General features: G+C 38.9%; 1 protein-coding gene across 1 annotated transcript in view; it reads left to right on the top strand.

Moving 5' to 3' along the window:
* grid2 (glutamate receptor, ionotropic, delta 2) overlaps positions 1–19,650 on the top strand; it is a 522,151-nt gene that overhangs the window by 389,939 nt on the left and 112,562 nt on the right. Inside the window, exon 9 of the mRNA XM_017468976.3 lies at positions 5,184–5,285. Coding sequence (XP_017324465.1) covers positions 5,184–5,285 — 102 coding nt within the window. The remainder of the gene's footprint in view (positions 1–5,183; positions 5,286–19,650) is intronic.

Consider the following 19,650-nt stretch of genomic DNA (forward strand, 5'->3'; position numbering starts at 1 on the left):
GCAGATCAAAATGAGCTTGGATGTTATGACTGATCTGATAATGAATTAATTATCGGTTGCAAGATTGTGGCTAGGTTGATGTATAAGCCTGATCATTTAATTGTTCTTTTCCTTTCTTTGGCCAGATGGATCATGTGCTCTCTTACTGGCCATGTTAATATTCACATGCTGAATATTAACAATATCCTAGCAGGCCTGGAGATGTTGTTAATTTGCAGGGATGTGACCAGAGCTGGCCATCACCTACACATGAGACCCTGTCCTTAGACAACCTGCTCACATTCACAGACACATCTCCTGTCAGTGGCAGTATGATTAAGGGGAGCAAGTCCTTGCATAATATGTAGAAATGTCAAGAATACTCATGACAGCACGGCACACAAAGGGAGATTAGCTTGGGACAGAGAGAGGCTTTATGGTATGGTAATCATGCCATTCTCCTCCCAGAGTCCAAACAGGCCCCCTTGTTGATGTTTGGCAGAAAAAAAATGAGTACTTGGATAAGGAGGGACTACCTGTTTTTTTTCTCCATCACAATGTCATGGTTTCTTTCCTTCTTTTGGTTTCTCTCACATGCTTATTCTTTTTGCTTCTATTCACTATTGGGAGCTCACAGGAATGTTGCTTAGGATGGGGTAGTTTATCTCCAGTTATTCGATGACAACTAGCAACTATGGGTTGAAATTCAGCCAGAAAAACTAATTTGAATTATAAATGTCTCTTCTCATCAATTTTAGCTTGATGTGCTTAGTGTAGCTGTTGAATTTGTTGGGAGGTATTGCTAAAATGAGAATATTCTGTTTGGCTGGTCATGATAAAGGTGTCATAGAACATACCACCATCCCTATAATTCACAGTGAACTGTTAAAGTCTCTGGGAAGCTGTGCCTCCTAGATTTCCATGCCACATTTCTTAAGGTCCAATTTTGTTCGTAGATTTTCACACACAGGTCCTGAGACTGTGATGCCCCTATACAATGCTACCCTCGCAAGTAGATTTATATTGAATATATGGTTTGTGAAATTTATTACAAGCATGTAGGCAGAATGCTGTATTCTTTAACCATCATGAGTTTCTACAATAATTTTCTGAAAGCCATGCCTCATCATTTGCTATGTCAGCACTTAGATCAAATCAAATAGATTGGACTCTATAAAAATTTTGGTGAGGATTTTGTGAATTCTAAGCCAAGTCTTCAAATAAATGATATAAGTAAATTAGAATTAATAACCCACTTTAAAGCAAAGTAGACTTTTAAACATAAATAAATGAATGAGTCTCTTGGGAATGATCTGTCAAACACCAAAAACAAACAAACAAACAAACAAACAAACAAACAAACAAACAAACTCTCTTTTAAGCAACCCTACAGGAAATTAGTTATATTTAGTTGCATGCTTAATTGATGATAATGGGAAAGGATTGATTGGCTTTATATTATATGTCCAGGATAAGTGGTATAGAAGATAGGTGGATGGATATTATATTTCCTAGTGTAAAGGCGATTCATAATGTGCAAGTGTACCAAAACTGGTAAGAGTTCAAATAAGAATAAGAGAATATGTAATAAAAAAATAAATGTAAAAAAAACTGCAAAGTGTTTATCAGGTGAAACAGACAGAAATTGAATGTTGCCAACTACAGCTCGCCCCTCCGAACCTCTCCCCCTCCTCCAAATAAGTTCTACAGAACAAGCTTAAAGGCATACAAAAGGCAAAATCTGTCTGTCAACAAGATTTATGTGATGGAAAAAATTTAATCTAACATTCTCTCTCTCTCTCTCTCTCTCTCTCTCTCTCTCTCTCTCTCACACACACACACACACACACACGCACACACACACACACACACACACTGTTCATCCTCACACACACACACCACAATCGTTGCACAAAGAGGGACATAATAGCAGGTGGAAAAGCTCCTTTCAGAACATGTTCCATTTCTGGCCATGTTCCCTTCAGTATCATCACATGTGCTAAAGAATAAGTGTTAAGGTCCGGTGCTCACAGGCGTTGTTAGAAACGCTTTTTTTTTTGCCCTCGCTGTGTAATCCAAGTCTATGTATTATGCAAATACATGTAGGCAACTCCTTGATGAGTCCTCAAATGACATGTAATTATATTTTGTGAAATAACACTGAGCTGTGTTGTATAGTGTTTGTCATTCTCTGACAATACTACAGTGTTTTAGACAAGTCATTTTATTATGTTAGTTCCACATTCTGGAAGAGCTTTTTTGGAACATAAATCAAATTAGTTATTATGTTGACTTAATATCTGTTTTGTTCATTTTACAAAATTGTGTGTGGGGGCTGTGTGGCTGTGCATGTGTGTCTGTCATCATCTCCTTCACTACACGGCTCAGTTTGTTCTCTGTCATGAAAGGAGCTCTGTATTTTATGACGAGTTCTGAAAGCAGATGGGAAGAGAAGACGGTTTTTCCTGTCGGCTGTGAGCAGGGAAATCATTTGCTGCTCCTCTGTGTAATTCGTAGCAGAGGAGTGATGTCCGTTTGATGTTTGAAATAAAAAAGAACGACACACTTAGGCTGTACTGTTTTACTTTTATTCCTTTGCGTTTTTTACGCAAGCAAATCTATCGATTTTTTATTTTTTTTTCACCTTATCTGACTGTAAGGAAAGCAGAGTGTAGTGGCAAATCAATTGCTTGAACAGCACACATTTGCCTCGTTCAACTAGTCCGTGATTTATCCATGTGTTTAAATAAGAGGTTTTCATGCTGAAATTTTCTTTCTCTCTGATTGTTATGCAGGTGAACGATCTTTGTGGTTGTTGCCACGAGCTGTAATTTATAAGAATAGGACCCTAATGTGTCTGACAGCTCTGTAGGCTATATTTATTTTAGAAATATGTTATGGAAATAGACTGTTGCAAGTAGTAGGCATGGTGAATTAGAAAGAGTTTTTGAGTTACAACTGGAGGAAATATTAGAGGGTGCAGTCTTAAAAGCATGTTCAGTGTCTTAAATGTTCTAAATCAGGGGTATCAAACTAATTTTAGATAACATGCCACATTACACTTAGTCCAGTGTCAAGTGGGCTGGACATCATTCTCCATATCTGATTTTCCATGCTCTCCATTTGTCTAACAGGTGCATTCCCAATGCACAAAGGTATTGAACATACAGTATATGCCACCTACAAAACAAATTTTGTCCTGTGAAACCCCTAAGCAACATGGTTAACATGTCAAACCTTTATACTTGCTAATTAAGGATGATATCATTAGCACATTTTGTCAGTAGGCAAAGTTTATTACTGTATTTTGCCTCCTAGTGGTATAAGAGGGACTGGTCTTTTTTTCTAAACTTGCAATTTAATTTTTTACATTTATGGTATTTTGGCAGACGCCCTTATCCAGGGCAACTTACATTTATCGCATTTATACAACTGAGCAGCTGAAGGTTAAGGGCCATTCTCAAGGGCTCAGCAGTGACAGGTTGGCAGTGCTTGGATTTGAACTCACGATCTTCCAATCAGACAATTTTGATTTAGAAAACGTATTGTAAATTGGTTTGGTGGGCTGGATTAGAACCATTATTTGGCTCATCCCAGCACACCTGTTTGTATGTTTGACACTCCTGTTTGAAATGTTAATGAACATTTATGGATGTTTAAGAAATATTGTTTGACAGTAGTACATATGACTGTTAACATAGTAATTACAGGATTACACAATTCTGGTATGGTCTGATGGTGAGTGACTAAAACTTGCTTATATGGTTACACTTGCTTATGTAACCAGGGTGCTGGTAAGGATTATTATTTTATTTTTTTATATTACACATAGGTCTGTACTATAGTGCAGTCTATGCACCAAATCTGGCTTCTGACCAGCTTCAGAAAGCTTTTTGACAAGCTTGGCCAGACTACTGTGGGTCTGGAACATAGCTGATTATTACGATTTATTGTCTTGCCATTATATGCGGCAATATTTGATAATAACCATTAAGAACTATCCACATGGAAAGGTCAATGGATAAAATTGCATGCAACAGCCCATGGCTAAATCTGTTCTGACACATTAACTGCAGAAGCATCAAACCAGTTGAAATTTAGATGCCATTCACTCCCTAAATATAGATAAATTAAATGTGGGAGTGCATATATAGTATGTGTATAGAATAAACCTTAACTGTCAGACAGCAATTTAAAAAACTTAGCGTAGTAAAATATTCACATATTTCTGATCCTTAGCTCGAGTTACTGTCCATATAGAGTGTGCTTGTTCTCCATGTGTCTGTGTGGCTTTGTTCTGTGTTTGTTTGTTTCACATGTGTGCATGTGTTCTGCAGTTTCCTCCCAACTACCAGAAAGATGCCAGTAGCTGAACATACCCCTAGGTGTGAATGAGTGTGATAATGTGTGCATGAATGATTGAAAATATTTAGATGTTTAGTTTGAAATTTGGATTACAAAGATGGGTCACAAAAGGACACTGAGAGCTTGTAGTTCACAAAGCATGTTAGAACCAAGAGTCTATTTATACTGTGGATGTGTCAGTGACTGTGATTGGGTCATGTGTTTAGTAATCAGTCAGTGTGAATGTGAGAATGGGTTGTAGTTCTTAGTGGCCATGTTTGTAGTTGAGTTCTGGGAACTGTAGTTGGATGTCAATTTCAAGGGTTGACATAGCATAATAACCTTTTAGGAAAAAAGAAGAGAATTGTGCCAGCATTTTTTTAAAAACATTTTGCATTTTGCAATACACTTTGCTATCCTTTCTGTTGCATTAATATCACCCTTGGCCCATACAGATAACAGAGGCACTGGCATTTTATTAAGTCTTATTTCAGTTATGCAGTAGAAGTGAATACATGCACCATAACTGTAATAGCTGGAATAAAATTATATTATTTTGATAGCTGATGCTTGCATTCTCAGTGCAATCAGCCAGATTTGATGCAGTGTTTCAGTACAGTGTTGCATAGCTAAATAGTAAATAATAATAATAATAATAATAATAATAATAATAATAATAATAATAATAATAATAATAAAGATCTTTCTACATTTATATGAGTTCTATCTTTGAGGGGTACACTGTGTAGAGATTACAATGACATGTTCTGTGGTGTGGACCTGTTTTAATTTCTCTGTTCTTATCAGATATAAATAATGCTGACTTTTTTTGTTTTTGTTTTGTTTTTTTTGTTTTTAAGCTGGCGACTTGGGACCCTGTCCATGGACTAAATGGAACTTTGTCTGACCGGAAGCTGGAGAACAACATGCGTGGGGTGGTGCTACGTGTTGTTACTGTCCTAGTAAGAGCTACTTTTAATATTTTCTATGGACGTCTTTTTTGTTTTGTTTTGTTTTTGATTGTGGATGTTATATCTGCATAAATAAGATCCACTACATAAAACTGTGTTCTGTTCATATTGTGAGGTCAAACGGTAAGATTTGAATGTGGATTACATGTAGCTACCCCTAACAAAATCTTTTCTGGTTGTTTCCTCACCGATAGTAGTGCAGAGACTCATCAAAGTCCATGAAGTCTCTCGTACATTTATTGAAAGGGTGTTTGGTGGGCTTGAGTGTGGGAATCGAGGATGAGTAAAAGCTAGCTGTATATTGAGATTTCAGTTCTTCTATATTGCCTCCAGCACAGATTTGAGTGAGTCCCTAGAGTTTGTTAAAGATTTAGCTTTCTGAATTCTTCATATCCCTGCTTTGAAGTCGGTACAAGGAGAAAGAGATGCTGCTTCTAGTTCATGTCTAACTCTTTCACTACCCTACCCTTCTACCCTTTCCTGCTTTTTGTGATTTTCTTGCTGAAAATATTATGATATGTCAGTCTGACAAAATGCGGCGTGAGTAACTGTGAGGGAATGAGCACAGCAACAGTGTGCAATTGTTCCCAAATGATGACTCCCCTAGTGTAACTGACCTAACCATATGAACACAAATACACTCTTAGACATGCACCTTCAGAGAATCCTCAGGACAGAAAGGCTACCAGTAGTGTGGGATTAGAAGAAGGTGGGCCGAACAATTCATAAATGTATTAATTGCCCAAGTTATAGCTGATCTAATATAACACCAGAGTATGACAAGCTGGTTAGCTGGTTAACTGCATTAATCTAGACTAAAAAGATCGATTTGTCAAACAGGGAAGGCTTTGTGTAGCCATAGTTCTAGTATTGTCCATAATGCTAATAGTGCATTGTACCACCATGCAATATTTCAACCAACTGGAACATGTTACTTACATGTTACAACATACTGTATATTTTAACTTTTTTTTTAAAAATGCTTTATGAAATTCTTTAAGGCATTTTCTTTCTATGGTTGGAGGAGGGGAAGAAACAAAATGCTTGTACCACTATATCAGCTTACTGAACCTACTTTTTCTCTGGGCAACTTTAAAAATTGAAAACTGATAGCCCAGACTCATAATCTGCTTGTTCCAGGTGCATGGGCTACTGATTTGCCCACCGCAGTCACATTATATTAGCAGTAGTGTGTGTGTGTGTGTGTGTGTGTGTGTGTGTGTGTGTGTGTGTGTGTGTGTGTGTGTGTTATGATACCATTATATACAGTGGCAAGAAAAAGTATGTGAACCTTTTGGAATTTCATGGTTTTCTGAATAAATTTGTTATAAAATGTGATCTGATCTTCATCTAAGTCAAGGGTATTGACAAATATAGTGTGCCTAAAATAATAACACACAAAAAAATTCTGATCTTTCATGTCTTTATTGAGAACAACCAAAAAAACCTCATAGTGCTTGTGGAAAAAGTATGTGAACCCTTTAGTTAATGACCTCAAAAACGCTAATTGGAGTCAGGTTTTAGCACACCTGGAGTCTCGTTAAGAAAATGAGTATGGAGATGTGCACTACAGCTACTTTGACTGATAAAAACCCCCCAAACTATTGGAGTTTGTTCTGCACAAGAAGCACATGCTTATGTGAGCCATGCCTTGCCAAAAAGAGCTTTCAGAGGATCTACGATCGAGAATTGTTGATTTACATAAAGCTAGCAAGGGTTACAAAGTGATTTCAAAGACTTTAGAAATTCACCAGCCTACATGAGGGATCAGAATTTATTTTGTGTTATTATTTTAGACACATTATATTTGTCAATACCCTTGACTTAGATGAAGATCAGATCACATTTTATGACAAATTTATTCAGAAAACCATGAAATTCCAAAAGGTTCACATACTTTTCCTTGCCACTGAATATATAAAATAGAAACAAATCTACACAAGAAGCATACAATTCCTGATTATTGTATGATTATTATTTATTCAAAAGCTCATTTAAATCAAGATATCATGCCATATTCTGTCATATCTATCAATGTGCATTTGGTGTTTTATTTCACTATTATCTTTCTAGTAGTTTTCACAATATCCTTTTTCGAAATACTGAGTTTCATTTAAGTGAATAATAGTTCCAAAAATAAAGTGAAATATGCTGAGTTTTATTCAGCTGGTTACATCTTTCATTCAGGTCTTTTATGTCCTTTCTTTAGTACTGTACACTTTCACTACACGAACAGTGTGTGCAGTTTATCATAGTTCAGTTAAAAGATTTCTATCTCAAGCAAGTGTAAAAATGTATTTGATATGTTCTATTTCCAGTGATTGACATTTTCTGCATAAAAGCACAGATTGAAACAAAGCTAATGTTGGTTGTCACAAATTCCAAACTGCTGCCTGATTCCTCCATGCTGTAACTCAACCAATTCATCTGAGAGTGGAAAGGCAAGCATATGCTTCTCCAGGATACATGAAACCAGCCACTGAACATGCTTGCAGTAGAGCACTACGCTTCCTGCTCCGAGAGCAGCATAAATTGTCCAATTACCTTTTAAACTGTGAGCCATGGATGCCTGTAATATTGTCTAGGCACTATTAACTGACCAGACCCTAATGATCTGCACAGCCTGCTCAGTTTTGTTTTCTTCAAGCAGGTCAGAGATATATTTGGCTCCAATGCCATTAAATGATTTGTAAACAAGTAGCAGCACTTTATAATCAATTCTTTAATTAACTGGAAGTCACTGTAAGGATCTGAGGATTGGATGTGTGATGTGCTCCACTCTTTTTGTCCCGGGTAGCATTTTAGAAGTTATATTTTGAATGAACTGGAGCTGTTTAATGATTTTTTTTTTATTAGGGAACAGACCAGTAAAGAGACTACTGCAGTGGGAAGGCATGGATGAGCTTTTCTACAATCTGATTAGACATGTACTGTAACCTCTCAATCTACTTTTGAGATGGTGTAAAGCTCAATTAGTTACTGCTTTGATATGACTTTTGCCGTTAAGATCCGAGTGCAGTACTATGTCAAGTCTGACATGGTCTTTTGTCTTTAGAATTTTGGACTCAAGGGCCCGTATTCAGAGTTATATTAAGCGTGCATTGCAAGGATTTAATACAGAAATTGTTTAAGCGCTATTCAGAAGTTATGCGAGAGGTACACACATGCGGTGAAGTTTTCAGAGTAGAAGCATGTCTCTGGTATGTGCAGTTCTGAAATTTAAGCCTATTTGTCTTGCACAATATCGGCTTGAGTGAGGAGTAGTATTAAGTCCACTCTCACTGTGTGGCAGTTTGATTTAACCACAAAATGTCATGAAATTCATGTTTGGAGCTGTAAATACTTAAACAAAACCCTATATTCTATACCACTTGAGGCCAACATTAAATGTGCAAATATGACAACAAATTGTTTGCACACAGGGCATTGAAGGAGACAGCATCTTAATTAGACAGAGACATTGCTTATTTCAAGGACAGTTTTTTCTTTATGGATAAAGTTTAAGTAAATTAAACGTGCCCATTAAATTAAATAAATTAAAGTAAGCTGTAGATATAGCAAATGAGTGCTTGGTCAGATTATCCTTTAAACTATGGCCACAGGAAAGAACATGGAGTGAACAAAAACATTATTGTTATTTTATTACTTTGACAATTCAAAATATTAAATTAAATTTGTGATTAAATAACCTACATCCTGCACACACATTACGATTCCATTACCTTGATTTGGTAGTTCATGGCTAAATTAAGTTGTGTGTACAATTAACATTTGACAGCAAGGAAAAAATATGTGACATGCTTCTTTAGTCCACATTATCTATCTCCTGACTTTTTTTAATGGCTTACAGGTAAGTGCATGTGTTTAAAGATGGTGGTCTAGACACTATTAAAAACCCCAGTCTTAGACACACTTGTGTTCATAAAAGTCTGGTACCCTAGGAGGCGTGATAGGCTCCAGGCACCCCCGCAACCCTGTGTAGGATTAATGGTATGGAAAATGGATGGATGGATGGATATTTAGCTAGATCAGTGTTAAGTTTAATAACATTTAGTAAGTTTTAAGGGCTTCGGTGCTTTGGTAGGGCCAGTGACCAGATATCGTCATTGTGATCATTTAATTTTACATATGTTTATAAACCTTCTCTATAAAGGGAGATTTGAAATGGGTGCATAATTTAATATGGATGTACCCAAGTTGCTCCTTGTAGGAGGCGCTTCGTTACTGCAGTTTTCAGCAAAACATGTAAAGTGAATTATACAGTATCAGTGAGATGTTCCCTATTTGTGGTAAATGCGTTGCAGTTGAAAAGTTAAGTGGTTTCCTGCTGTTTTATCCCAAATATTGTAACATACTTTTATTAATGGTAAAAATACATTGTTAAATCGATTACAGAAATATCTATTCGTTATTTTAACAATCTCAAACATCATAGAATGAATTTAATGAATCGCTGGGGGATAAAACTAAAATGCAAAGTATTCCAGAAACACATTTTAAATATATATATATATATATATATATATATATATATATATATATATATATATATATATATATATATATATATATAAAGAATAGCAACATTTGTTCACTTGTTCAACTATTATAAGGCCTAAAATTAAGGTATTATATTAATGTAAATTGATGTGTGAAGTTCAAAGCTTGAGTTCTGCTCAAACACTCATGAATAATATCACTAAGTTATTTAAAGTGCACTACTGCACCATCGAGCCACTGACCTATTGCTTTCCCATAGAGACCAATATGCTCATGAAGCATTTAAGTGCAAAATCACCCTTTCAGGTATAATACATCATTAAAAACACTTCAAATGAGTCAAACAATAAAGAGAGAGAGAGAGGAACTTTGCTGAGTTTCCTAGTTCCCTACGATTAAAAAACATGTGTTTAGGGAAGAAGGGAGTTTTCACCCATGGGAAATTTAGTCTTTTAAAAATCAAAGCTTCAAATAAATGGAGAGAAAACATTTTTCCTGCTTGGTGGCAGACAGATTAGTCACAGAGGTCTTGGAGGTTCATGAGTTCACTGGATGTAACTGAGTGCTCCAGTGACTATGGTGTCAGGATTTATAGCGTTGCTAACATGAAATTTCTTGATAGGCACCTGAGTCGAGGGTGTCAAGCTGCTCTAGACATGGGCAGACTGGCAGGGAAACACTGCTAGCGCCATGGAGCTTGTCAGCGTCCCACCACCCCCAGCACTATTCTTGTATGCATCACTGTCACTGCGGATAAGAACACACACACACACACACAGAGAGAGAGAGAGAGAGCTCCCAAGGATAAGCCAGAGTTAGAGGGAAAAGCATTGCCATACGCTTCCAAAGTCAGCCATATGTGAGCAGATTCTTGAGAATGAAAGAAAAAATGAGTAAGGCATACAGTAGATGCTTGCACACAGTCATATTCCCAAGCCAACTCATGTTTTGCTGTACAATATGGTAATTATGTTTATATAACATTTATATAATGTTTGCCCGATACCCCACTTTCTGTCTGTTACTGATCTAAATGTGTAGTTAAATGAAAGGAATGGCCATATAATGAGAAGGGAATCAATACAAACTTCCCCCACTGGTGAATTTCACTTGTTAAATGTAGATGGAGAATAGATGGTGCAACGATAAAACCAAATGTCATACTCTGAAACAGTGCAAAGTTCCAATACCAGGGATAGTAACTTACATCAGCATCTCCTCAGAGGGACTCTGATAGATGGCACCTCTTGGCTGCTGTGAACCTTGGCATGCATGTCCACATTCCCACTAATAGCTTATTGAGCGGGGTGGGCCTGATGTGGATTAGAAAGTACTGTCTTAATGTGCAGGCAGCGTACAGTCAATAATGCCTGCTCCATTCATCAGAAACATTCATCGATAGGGATTTATTAAAGCCAATATGAAAAATAAGCAGCAGAGTATTACTTTTACTGGCGCAGCCACTGGCGAACACAGCAATGGTGAATACAAGGCGTTGGGTGATAGGAGCTGTCATGTAAAAAAAAATGGTGGGCGAGTGTTCTGTCAATAAGTAAGCCGATTTATGTTAGTGGTAAACATTGCATGTAAGAGATTTTTGTGGTGCTGAGATTAAAATTAGAGAAGATAGATACACCTGAAAGGTGTGTGAAATAACAAATGGCAAAAAATAAATGTACCTTGATCCCAATATGGCGTGGTCTACAGTCTCAGGGACCAAGTATAATGTTTGGGAAATTACCAGTGTATCATGGTTATGTATTTACAATATTTTAATAGCATTGGAATGCATGTATATATGACCAGGATGATTTACTGTCCAAAAAAGTTTTTTTTATGGTTTCATTGGTTTTTCACTATTTGTAATGACATTTTTTGCCATCTTTATTCTCGTTATTGGCTCATTATAATACAAAGTCGTTATAATACAAAGTCAGACAGAGTGTGTCCAAATGGAGGAAATTTAAGACCACTGTTACCCTCCCCAGGAGTGGTCGACCAACAAAGATCATTCTAAGAGTAAGACGTGTAATAGTCCACGAAGTCACAAAGGAACCCAGGGCAACTTCTAAGCAAATAAAGGCCTCTCTAACATTGGCTAATGTTAAATTTCATGAGTCCACCATCAGGAGAACACTGAACATCAATGGTGTGCATGGCAGAGTTGCAAGGAGAAAGCCACTGCTCTCCAAAAAATCATTGCTGCCCCTCTGCAAGATCACGTGGACAAGCCAAAAAGTTATTGGAAAAATATTTTGTGGACGGATGAGACCAAAATACAGTTTTTGGTTTAAATGACAAGCGTTATGTTTGGACAAAGGAAAACACTGCATTCCAGCATAAGGACCTTATCCCATCTGTGAAATATGGTGGTAGTAGTATCATGGTTTGGGCCTGTTTTGCTGCATCTGGGTCAGGACGACTTTCCATCATTGATGGAGCAAAGAATTCTGAATTATACCAGCAAATTCTAAAGGACAATGCCAGGACATCTGTTCAGGAACTGAATCTCAAGAGAAAGTGGATCATGCGGCAAGACAATGACCCTAAACACACAAGTCGTTCTACCAAAGAATGGTTAAAGAAGAATAAAGTTAATGTTTTGTAATGGCCAAGTCAAAGTCCTGACCTTAATTCAATAGAAATGTTGTTCAAGGACCTGAAGCAAGCATGTTCATGTAAGGAAACCCACCAACATCCTAGAGTTGAAAACGTTCTGTCCTGAGGAATGGACTAAAATTCCTCCAAGCCAATGTGCAGGACTGATCCAAAGTTACTGGAAATGTTTAGTTGCAGTTATTGCTGCACAAGGGGTCAGACAAGATCCTGAAAGTAAAGGTTCACATACTTTTGCCACTCACATATATGTAATAATGGATAATTTTCCTCAATAAATAAATGAGTATAATAGTATAACATTTTTGTCTCATTTGTTTAATGTGGTTCTCTTTATCTGATGATGTTTTAGGGCATTTTGTCAGAAATATAGAACATTCTAAACTTTCAAGCACCACTATATATGAAATACAGTGTATCCGGAAAGTATTCACAGCGCTTCACTTTTTTCACATTTTGTTATGTTACAGCCTTATTCCAAAATGGATTAAATTCATTATTTTCCTCAAAATTCTACAAACGATACCCCATAATGACAACGTGAAAGAAGTTTGTTTGAAATCTTTGCAAATTTATTAAAAAATAAAAAACAAAAAAAGCACATGTACATAAATATTCACAGCCTTTGCCATGACACTCAAAATTGAGCTCAGGTGCATCCTGTTTCCACTGATCATCCTTGAGATGTTTCTACAACTTGATTGGAGTCCACCTGTGGTAAATTCAGTTGATTGGACATGATTTGGAAAGGCACACACCTGTCTATATGAGGTCCCACAGTTAACAATGCATGTCAGAGCACAAACCAAGCCATGAAGTCCAAGGAATTGTTTGTAGACCTCCCAGACAGGATTGTATCGAGGCACAGATCTGGGGAAGGGTTACAGAAACACTTCTGCAGCATTGAAGGTCCCAATGAGCACAGTGGACTCTTCCTAGACCTGGCCGCCCGGCCAAACTGAGCGATCAGGGAGAAGGGCCTTAGTCAGGGAGGTGACCAAAAACCCGAAGGTCACTCTGACAGAGTTCCAGCATGTCTCTGTGGAGAGAGGAGAACCTTCCAGAAGAACAACCATCTCTGCAGTACTGCACCAATCAGGCCTTATGGTAGAGTGGCCAGATGGAAGCCACTCCGCATTAAAAGGCACAACAGCCTGCCTGAAGGACTCTCAGACCATGAGAAACAAAATTCTCTGGTCTGATGAAACAAAGAATGAACTCTTTGGCCTGAATGGCAAGTGTCATGTCTGGAGGAAACTAGGCACCACTCATCACCTGGCCAATACCATCCCTACACTGAAGCATGGTGGTGGAAGCATCATGCTGTGGGGATGTTTTTCAGCGGCAGGAACTGGGAGACTAGTCAGGATTGAGGGAAAGATGAATGCTGTGAATACTTTCCGGATGCATTGTACTGGATGACAAAGTGCATATTCGAGTGAGAGACGAGTACAAAATATAGAATAAATACACAGGGCAATAAGTATACAGGACAGTACACAGGGTTGCATGGGATAACTAGTGCAAACAATTGTCTGAAAAGTGTGAAGAGCATGTAGAGGCAATATCAAGTGAGAGGTAGTAGTAAATAATAATTTTAAAAAAGTTTCATATCAGTTAAAAGTGTTCCACAGCAGTATTATTAAGTGCAGATGAGTAGTGATGGTTGTACAGTGGTAGATGTTGGGAAGATTTTGATTAGCACAGGTGAGTGTTGGGAGACAGCAGTGTGTTACACATTGGTACTTCATCAGGGAAGAAGCTGTTGTGGAGTGTGGTGGTGGTGGCACGGATGCTCATGCACCTTGTGGAAGGTGCATGAGGGGGAGGAGGGGGGAGAGTCCATGAGATTTACTTGCTTCCTTTTGTCGCTACAGACGCTTTCAGGGCCCTTTCACTTCCACCAGACTGATTACTTATAGGTATTATTCAGGAAAAGGGAATATTATCATAGGTTGCATATCTCATTGCAGCCTACCAATCAGCCTCTCACTTTAAGCATTAAGATTATATCATAGATGGAAGAAGAAATAAGAAATATATCATAGATGGAAGAAGAAAGAAGAAAACTCTTGAGCACGTTTTAATGTCTTCCAGTGTGGTTTTGACAGCATGATGGTCATACTGCTTATGACTATTTGACAGTAAATTTAAGACTATAAGAAGAGCTAAGTTGATTAAACTTCAGTCTGTAAGCTGGAGTAAGCTGTCACTTCTTCAAGTCCTAGCCTGTGTGGTCCCTCACACTTTTATTCTTGTCTTCTGCAGCACTAACCCCTCAAATGCCTTTGGCTGTAATGCAAATTAAGTGATCATGTGCTGAACTGAAGATTACTTTATCTCTAGGGTAATCTCTAGCTAAAACCTGGAAGACTACTTTGTGTTACAGAAGGCAACATTAAGCAAGTGCACTCTGCAGGAACATAAAGCCAAAGCAAGAATGCTTTGGAGAGAAAATAAAATCTAATTCTAATTGTTTGTGTTGGAATAAAATGCTTTTGCCCTGGCTCTGTCATCCACTTACTCCAACAAGCTTTTACATTAATTATTTTGAATTGGCATCCTGAACTACAGTATATTCTTAAAGCATAGAAAAGAAACATTTTTGAAGGTTAATCGTTTGTGATTGAACACAGGCAAAAACAAATTATACTCATTTGTCCATCACAGATTTGATTGCCAGGTTTTTTTCCCCAAAAAAAGTTTTGTTTTTTTTGTTTTTTAATGAAGATATGTTTTTTAATGGCCCTGTATATTTATACTTCATTAAGCAAAAATGTCTACAGATTGTAGTTAATGCAGTACTCAAATACTGATTGCAGATATCAATAAAACAGCAGTCACCAATACTCTTCCTTGAGATCTTCCTTCCTGCAGATTTCATCTCCAACCAAAATCTAATACAATTCTAACAGTTGATCAAAAACTTCTTAAGGCAGTGATTAGATGGTCAGGTGGGCATGATTTTGGTTGGAACTAAAGTCTTCAGGAACGTAGAGATCTCCAGGAACAGGGTTGGTGACCACTGCTATAGAACATTGTAAAGAATTGTGCTGGACACTCAACTGAAGATATTCTGATACAGATAATATACATAAATGCTTAACTTTGCTACTTGGACTGGAGAGATACACATCTCTTCTCACACAGAAGACCTACAAATATGAATTGATTAATTTAAATTAGCTATCTACAGTGCCTTCTACTAATATTGGCACCCTTGGTAAATATGAGCAAAGAAGGCTGTGTTGTCTTTATTGTTTAACCTTTCGATATTTTGTTTAAAATATTCACAAAAATACTCTGCTGTCATGGATATCAAACAATTGCAAAGACAACACAGCTTTATCTAAAAGTGAGTGAGTGAACAACTGATTTTCAAACTCTCCCCCTTGGTCATGATGAATGGCGGAGGGAAACCCAAATTTGAGAGCAAAGTCATTGAAGATGAGGTTTGCAGCAGTTTTCTCTGACTTTTGACGTGATGGCATATGCTTGAACAATACAGGTGAAATGGTCAACAGTGATGAGGATGTACTCGTATCCACCTTTGCATCAGTCGAGATGGAGCAAATCAATATATACGAGTTCAAATGGCTATGTTGTCACAATATTTGTCAAGGGAGCTCTCATTTCATGGCATGGCTTTTTCTGCTTGAGACAGGTGCAAGCTTCTGTCACATAGTGCTCAATGTCAGATTGCATATAGGGCCAGAAGAAGCATTCACGTACTAGAGATACTGTGCGGTCAGCACCTTGGTGTCCCATGTTATTGTGCAGCTCTTCCAGTACTTTTCCTTTGTACTGTTCTGGTAGGACCAACTGTTTGTGGGCTTTGGTTTTCCTATACAGAATGCAGTCACTGTCTACTGTCAGCTTTTCCCATTCTCTGAACAGGCTTTTTGTCTTTGGGCTGAATGTCTTTAGCTCTCTAGCTAGCAGTTTGGAGCATGACAGTTTACTATCTAGCACAGGACAGATCCATGGTTCCCATCTTTGTGCATCTCTTAACTTATCTTTTGGTATAGGACTGAATGATGCAGTGGTTATCTCACTTTCGGTGGAGACTGACATACATACGGCTGAAAATGGCAGGGATGTTTCTTGAACCTCAACGGCTTGAATGGGGGCAGTGATGGCGTCAGGTGGCAATTCCTCAAAACATTCTCTCATCAGTGACTCTGCATCCAGTGGCATCCTTGACAAAGCATCTGCGTCACTGTTCTCTTTCCCTGGTCTGTACTTTATCGTGAAGTGAAAATCAGCCAACTCTGCAACGCACCTGGAAGTGGTTGCGTTCAGTTTTGCAGTGGACAAGACATATGTGAGCGGGTTGTTGTCACTATACACATTGAAGGTTGGAGCATAGTACAAAAAATCCCGGAACTTGTCTGTGACTGCCCATTTTAAAGCTAGAAATTCTAACTTGCCTGCATGGTAGTGGTAGTTCTTCTCAGCTGCTGTCAATGAGCGGGAGCCATAGGCAATGACTCTCAGTTTGCCATCTTGTTTTTGATACAATACTGCTCCCAAGCCTTGATGTGATGCGTCAGTGTGTATTATGAAACGCTGAGTGAAATCAGGGAATCCTACCACTGGGGGATGGAGCAAACAGTCAATCAGCTGTTCAAGTGCCTGCTGGTGCTGCTCGGTACACGTGGTTGGCTTGTTTGAGGGCACACTACAAGTCATTTTCTTTGTTTTGGGGTTTCTTGTGTTTTCAGGGACCTCATTTGAATCTGCTTTCAAGAGATCGTACAGGCAACTGGCCTTTCAGGAAAACTCTTTAATGTACTGCCTGTAGTAGGTGAGTAACCCAAGCATTTTTCTGAGCTGGCCCACATTCTGTGGTCTGATGACTTTCAATTCCCTAACTGCTTCAAAATCTGCTGGATCAACTCTACTTCCCTCTGCAGAGACTATTCACCCCAAATAATGGGCTTCAGGTTTAAAGAGGTCGCATTTACTTGGTTTGAGTTTAATGCCATACTCTCTGAGGCGTTTCAACACTTTTCGCCCATCCTTCACATGATTTTCAAAGCTTTTGCTAAAGACCTTTCGGTCCTCCAGATAAGGGATGCAGATATCATTGCGGAGCCCTTCCAAACATTCCTCCATACAGCATTGGAAAGCAGCAGGGGCATTCATGAGCCCAAAAAGGATGCATATTCACTCAGAGTCCCCATGGAGTAACAAAAGCTGTCATTGGTCTGCTCTCTTCAGAAATAAATCCCTGGTGGTAAGCTTTTCCCTGGTCCAGGAGAGAGAACCAGGATTTACCACCCAGACTGTCCATGATGTCTTGGACCCGAGGGATGGGCTGGCGGTCGGGATGGGTCTTACTGTTCAGGTCTCTGTAATCTATACACAACCAAAGGATGCCATCTTTTTTCCTCACACACACAACAGGTGAAGAATACGACGAGTTCTTCTTCCTAACCCAGCCCTGTGCTATTAGGTCATGGAGGTAACCTTTCATCCCCTGATACAGTGGCCTGGGTACTGACATGTACGTGCTTTTGACTGGTTCCGGGTCTTTAAGAGAGATGGCCATTTGCAATCTTTCAATACAGCCAATATCATTGTCTGATCTTGAGAAGGAATGACACTCTTCTCTGAGCATTTGTCTAACTATCTGTCTCTGTTCTTCTTTCAAGTAACTTACATCTACAGGTGGATCCCACTGTTCACTACCATTAAATGGGGCCTGGATGCTGGTGTGGTTCACGGTGGCTGTTGTTGAAGCCTTTTCAAGAGTCTGGGTAGGTAACACAGTCATTACGGTTTGTACTGTGCCAATTACAGTGCGCCCTGGCAAAACAATTTCGCGGTCAGTTGGGTTAGAAACATCAACAGTGATGACTGGAGAAACACCTTTCTTGACTCCGACTAGTGTGTCATAGAACTCAAGATCATCTGGCCACTGGGGGTTCAGGTCTGGCTGAAACAACATGGTCATGTCATCTTTAAAAGGCTGGGCAGCTACACGACACTCAATTTTAATGCTACTGTGTTTTGGTACTGCAACCATCTCTTTCTTTGTTTTCACTGCATACTCATCTACCTGTTCTGTCCTGTTTCACTAACAGCCTGTATGAAAGCTCTCACCTTGTTTCTTTTGAGACTTGGAAAGATTTCTTCACAGTACTGTACTGTTTGTTCTTATCAGTCTTTGCCAAGATGTGCTTGATGACATTAAAACCTATGATGGGATGGGACAGGTGACACCCTTTCATCACAAGCATTGGAATCAGCAGTTCATTGATTGGCTTGGTTAGTTTCTGAGACGAGCCAGAAGGTTGTCTCAATCAATCCCAGGAAAGGCATTTCAGTTCCATTTGCTGCAGTCAATGTGAGGTCAGGTGAGTCCAGGATTTCTGAAACATCTCTCAGTCTGAAGCTCGGTAAGTATTCCTCTTTCCATTTTTCATCAATGACTGACACCTGGGACCCTGTGTCCCATAAAGCTTGGAGTTGGTGACCATTCAGACAGCATTCAACAAGACACTGTCTGCCAACTAGTGAGGTGATTTTGTGCAAGTTGCCAACTGGAGCTAGGGGTGGCGAGTAGTGTGCATTTTTGTCTTTGCAGGGAGACTTTCCATTGCCCTTGTCAGTTATCAGGTGAGTGCATTTCTTTTTGTGTTCAGTCCAATGTTGTTGTTGACAACACATTGTCTCTTTACAGGATGAACATTGCTTCAACTCCTTTGGTGAATCTTTCTTGCCACAATTTGCACAGTTCTGGGACATTCCACTGGCTATGGTTAACACTCGTCCCTCAGTGGTAACCCTCTCTCGTTTAATGGAGCCTCTCTTGATGGTCTAACTCCTCTGATTTTGCACACAGCATGGAAATGTTCTCCACTCCCACATCGGTAGCAGTGAGTACAACGTTCATTGGATGTGGTCTGGTGGCAGACAAAGCACCTCCTTCGGACGTGAGCAGAGTGGTTATTGTACAGGTGAGGGGCATACTGGGGCTGTGTTGGGGTTGGCGCTTGGGACTGGCCCTGGCTTGCTCGTGGGAAACTGGCTGGGGGTCTCTGCCTGACATCCTCGCTGAAGGTGGCCCATAGTACTGGGGCTGGAACATAGACTGTTGTAATGTGTCCTTAATCTGAGCTATTTCTGCACTAAGACCCTTAAGAGAAGCAACACCTGTCTTAAGTTCTGCTAACTCTGTCATCAATTCAGGTGGTACCTTAGCTCTAGCTTCTTTCATGGAGCACTTTGTAGG

This window comes from Ictalurus punctatus, chromosome 5, assembly GCF_001660625.3.
Source record: "Ictalurus punctatus breed USDA103 chromosome 5, Coco_2.0, whole genome shotgun sequence".
In the NCBI taxonomy this organism is placed as follows: Eukaryota; Metazoa; Chordata; class Actinopteri; order Siluriformes; family Ictaluridae; genus Ictalurus; species Ictalurus punctatus.